Source organism: Vespula vulgaris, chromosome 24 (genome assembly GCF_905475345.1).
Source record: "Vespula vulgaris chromosome 24, iyVesVulg1.1, whole genome shotgun sequence".
In the NCBI taxonomy this organism is placed as follows: Eukaryota; Metazoa; Arthropoda; class Insecta; order Hymenoptera; family Vespidae; genus Vespula; species Vespula vulgaris.
In genome coordinates this window covers 2,457,501-2,462,500 of record NC_066609.1, presented here as the reverse complement: position 1 = coordinate 2,462,500, position 5,000 = coordinate 2,457,501, and the positions used below count along the sequence as shown (strand labels likewise).

The window sequence follows — 5,000 nt, the reverse complement described above, 5'->3', positions numbered from 1 at the left end:
TATGTATGTATGTATGTATGTATGTATCTTTCTACCATAAAGAACCCGTTTATCCCGCGATTGACCAGGCCGACCACGTAACCGTAGCTCTCCACCAATAACAGTTCGCTCACTTCTTCTCGAGGGTCGATCGGTCGGTAGTAGTTCGTGAAACAACGACGTTTAGATAATTGACTACTAAAAATAAAACGTGTTAGAGAGAGCTATTAGCTTACTTTAGGAGTTTAAGAGAGCAATCGGCTCGTTTAGAAAAGTTTTAATGGAAGGTTCGTCTCTCTCTCGTCTTTCTCTCTCTCTATCTCTCTCTCTCTCTGTTTCTATGTAATCCACGTAAATGATGTAATCGCATTACAGATATACATAATTACATCACAACTACGCTTATAGATCAGCGTGTCGTTGTATGCATATGTGAGTGGATGCTCAAACGTAATAGAGTTTTCTCATTTTTGTGTTAATAAAAGAGAGAGAGGGAGAGAGAGAGAGAGAATGAGAGAATGAGAGAGAGATATATATCTTTGAATTTACAATACTATTAACACACCTTTACAAATTATTATACTAAACGCTCATAACACTATAATATTGTATTAAAAAACGACACGATGAAAAGTAGCGTGCAATTTTCTTTTTTTTTTTTCATTCGTTCTCTTTTTCTTTATTTTTTATCTTCTCTCAATAAAACAGAAATTCATTTTCTTCTTGATTGTATTATTATTCGTAATGGCGTTAATATCGAACGAACGGAACGATAATTAAAATGCATAAAGAATAAAAAGTATGTGAATAGCAATTAAAATAATTTCACAATACTCGTAATAATCGATATTAAGCTTTTTTGCCCGTATTGTTTGTTTCTTTCTTTTAGTTTTTTTTTTTATTCGTGATAAACAAGTTTTTCATCGTACCGTTCAAAATTCCGTTTTATGTTTAATGATACAGCGATATGGTGGTTGAATGTTAATTATTATTTCGTGTTCAAAATTGAATTTCTCTTGTTATGTCTATTTAAATGGTATGAAATAGAAAGAGAAAAAGAAAGAGACAGAGAGAGAGAAAGAGGGAGAGAGATAGAGAAGGAGAGAGAGAGAGAGAGAGAGAGAGAGAGAGAGAGAGAGAGAGAGAGAGAGAGAGAGAGAGATGATGATATACTCGTTTCTCCCTAGAGTAAGGGATTGTCTCGAAATTGCACACGGATTATTAAAGCTTCTCTCGAAGCTTTCGTTACAAGGACGAACGATCAGCCGACTCTGTCCTGTATTCTCTCTCTCTCTCTCTCTCTCTCTCTCTCTCTCTCTCTCTCTTTCTCTCTTTTTCATATGTATATCTACACGTAGAGAGACTCACTGACAGAGATCGAGAGGAACATACAAATATAAGTACGTACGTACGTATCTACGCATACACTTGTTCATTACGAATGTTGCTGCTATTGGAAGAGCTCGGAGACGGGGCCTTTTTGTCTTTAGCGTTAAATTCATATATCCAAGGTCAGAGGTCTGTACGGGGCAAACAGCGATAGATAGATAGATAGGTAGATAGATAGGTAGATAGATAGGTAGATAGATAGGTAGATAGATGGATAGATAGATGGACAGAATGAGGAGAAGAAGGGAATGCTGGAGAAAGACAGTGTAGGCGGGGTAGAGAAATATGGTGTGACCCAAACTGTCACGTACAAAGCACCACCACCAACCGTCGAAGTACATAACTACGTTATTGCGTGTCCATGTACCTAGTGTGAACTTGATAATAGGACTTCGATAATTAGTGTCCGACCTAGTAGCATTAGTAAGCAACATTAGTTAGCATCGATGAAGGTAACAACTATAATAACAACAATAACAACAATAACAACAACAACGAGAGTAATGCTAACAACAACAATAACAGTAATAACAACAATAACGAGTACAAGGTTGACAACGACGATGACGAAGACAACGAATTAGCAAATGTGAAACGAACAGAGCGTGGGGGTTGTAGAAAAAGAGGGAACGGCCAGGGGGAGGAGAAGGGGACGGGCAAGGGAGGATGTAAACAATCGATTCGTACTTAACAGAGGAAGGACGTGAAAAAGGTTTATTCGTTAGAGAGTTTTCATTCCAGACGATAGTTGTACACTTGGAATATTTGTAAATGTTTCAAGATCACGCGTGGAACGATGGTTAGATCGTTTTGTATTTTAATTGGCTCGATATGATCATAAATTATTAATATATTGGAATAAACAAGTAGATTGGAGAAATAAATAGATTATGTTTATATATCGAAAGATTAAGGAGTTAGAGTCCTTTTGTTACGAAATTATAATATTGATGATATATCTATCATTCGAGGATAATGTAAAAAGATTTTCGATGTGTAATTCGTTTGGATGATTATCGAATTTATTACTCTTACCGAGTAGTAAGAAAATTTTGTATGATGTATTTATATAAGAACATTTTTTCTTTTTAATTATTCGTACGTCCATTTTTCTATTGGAATTTTTACAGCCTACGCCCGGAGTATAAGAAGTGTTATTCTCGATTGGACGTGTCTGAAAGCTGGGTGGTGCAATCGAAAAGGATGAACAATCGAGTCGGATCGTTCCATCATCTGTTAGTCATCGAAGAAAGGGACGTTTTTAAATTTTCCTCGAAAATGTCTTCGATCGAGATCTAATCGAATTTCGATTAGACAAGATGACGCATCGAAGGATATTATCTAACTACGTCATACGGTGATTTATTTTCTTCGGGCTTATACCGAAATATATTCGGGATCATGAAGAGAAGAAGATATAACTCGAGATATTTCGATATATAACTGTTAACGTAGTCCTGCCGAAAATATGGAGGAATCGTCGCCGAGGATTCGTCCTTACTTGGACTGGGACGTAAGTGACGTATATTTAAATATAATATTTTTTATTTAAAAAAAAGAAAGAAAGAAAAAAGTTTAGTTGAGAAAAGTAATCTTGATGTCGATGATTATGAAAATTATTCAACTTCTCTCCTTTTTTTATTTTTGCTCGCACATTTTTTAAGTTGTACATATAAACGAAATTCGTCGTTAATATAAAAATTAATTTTGTGTAAATAATTCAAATCGAAGTATATCGATATATTTCTATACATCGAAAGATACATGAAACGTAGAACCACTTTTATAATCATTGGCTCGAACGTTACACATCCCTTCGAAAACCTTATAAAACTAATTTCGAATCGCGTAGTAGTAGTAGTAGTAGTAGCAGTAATAGTGTTCTAGCGTTACGTGCATACGAAAGTGTTTTGCTTTTAAAGGGACTCCTTCTTCCGAAGGGAAATCGATTTTGAATGGGTTTATCCGTTGACGAAAATCGTAGAGCCATTTCCGTGATGAAAAGTTGTTTATGTTAAAAAATTATTGGCAAAGAAATTTTTCGAATGAATATAATGTTAACGTCGACATCGGTACTTTAGAATACTAAAAATCAAAAAATTAAATGAAGAAATGTGTAACAGATTTTCTTCTTCCTTTTTTTTAACTTTATATAGATTTTTATAAATATACTTTTATATTTATACTTGAATAGCGAAATAATCGGTTTAAATTCTTCGAAAATAATCAAAGTCGAAAATTATTAATATCTTAATATGTAATATTTTCTTTTGAAAGAAGAAAATGATTTTTGATTTAATATGTAGATATATCTTATATATATATATATATATATATATATATATATATATATATATATATATAAAAATTATTAAAGTCGGATAAATAATATTTCTTTTTGGAAAAAGAAAATGATTTTTAATCTAGTACGTAGATATATTTTAAAAATACACATATATTTGTAATATTTGTGTAGAACGAAGACAAGTACTCGGTGGCGAACAGCCAAGCTCCTTTACAAGGTGGTGAGGACGATCATCCGGAGCGTGGTACCTGGACAGGGAAATTTGATTTCCTTTTATCTCTTTTGGGATATAGCGTCGGTCTTGGCAACGTTTGGCGATTTCCCTATCTTTGTTATTCCAATGGGGGTGGAGCCTTCTTAATACCGTTCACGGTGATGTTGATCATCGCTGGATTGCCATTAATGTTCATGGAACTTTCCTTGGGTAAGAATAAAAATTAAAAAGCGAAAAAAGGGACTAATATTATCCAATTAAAATAAAAATTGTAATTAAAATTATAGTCTCTAATATAACGCCTGAATTAATAATAATAATAATAATAATAATAATAATAATAATAATAACTCTTTTAAAATTTGCATGCTAAAAATAATTAAACTCGAATCATTCTGATCTATTTAACGTGAATTATAGCTAATGCTATTTTCGAATATTCCAAGAGCACTTGCTATATCGATTATGTTAATCCGATGGTACTATTACATGGTAAATTATCGAACGCGAATTCTAAGTTGGACTAGAGATGAGAGGATAAAAGAGGAGAGAAGAGAAGGTGGTGAGAGTTGTTAGCATTCGTTGTATCGATCCTCTTTTTGAACTTTCTCGACAGGTCAGTACGCTAGTCTTGGACCAGTAGCGGCTTATAAAAGATTCTGCCCTCTTCTTCGTGGTTTGGGCTATGGGATGGTACTCGTTAGCTCTGTCGTGATGCTCTATTACAATTTGATCATTGCCTGGACACTATATTATATTTTTGCCTCGGTCGTTGGTTGGTATATAAGAAAAAATAACAAACAAAAAAAATGAGTGCTTTTATTTCTTTAAGCTATACACACCTATTCTATAATCCTTTAAATCTTAATTAATAGTAACGAAACACGTGATATATATATATATTTAAAACAAATGTATAGGCGCTGGCGAATTACCATGGGCAAAATGTGAAGATCCATGGAGTACCGAGGATTGTTTCATGCCCGCTGCAGCTGAGGCCTGTACTTCTCAGGACTATTATTATTATAAAAGAAAATGCTTGAATTCAACGCAAATGGCTTCAATGGGATTGACTATTGAGAATATTACCAATGCCATTAGGAAACCACCTGC

General features: G+C 33.9%; 1 protein-coding gene across 3 annotated transcripts in view; it reads left to right on the top strand.

Moving 5' to 3' along the window:
* Positions 1-5,000, top strand: part of LOC127072247 (sodium- and chloride-dependent glycine transporter 1-like) — a 12,463-nt gene that overhangs the window by 1,351 nt on the left and 6,112 nt on the right. For all 3 annotated transcript variants that reach the window (XM_051012530.1, XM_051012529.1, XM_051012531.1), the window contains 4 exons: positions 2,499-2,881; positions 3,845-4,097; positions 4,504-4,662; positions 4,808-5,000. The exon at positions 4,808-5,000 is cut by the window's right edge and continues 15 nt beyond it. In XM_051012530.1, the coding sequence (XP_050868487.1) occupies positions 2,837-2,881; positions 3,845-4,097; positions 4,504-4,662; positions 4,808-5,000 (650 nt within the window). In that variant the 5' untranslated portion in view covers positions 2,499-2,836. The remainder of the gene's footprint in view (positions 1-2,498; positions 2,882-3,844; positions 4,098-4,503; positions 4,663-4,807) is intronic.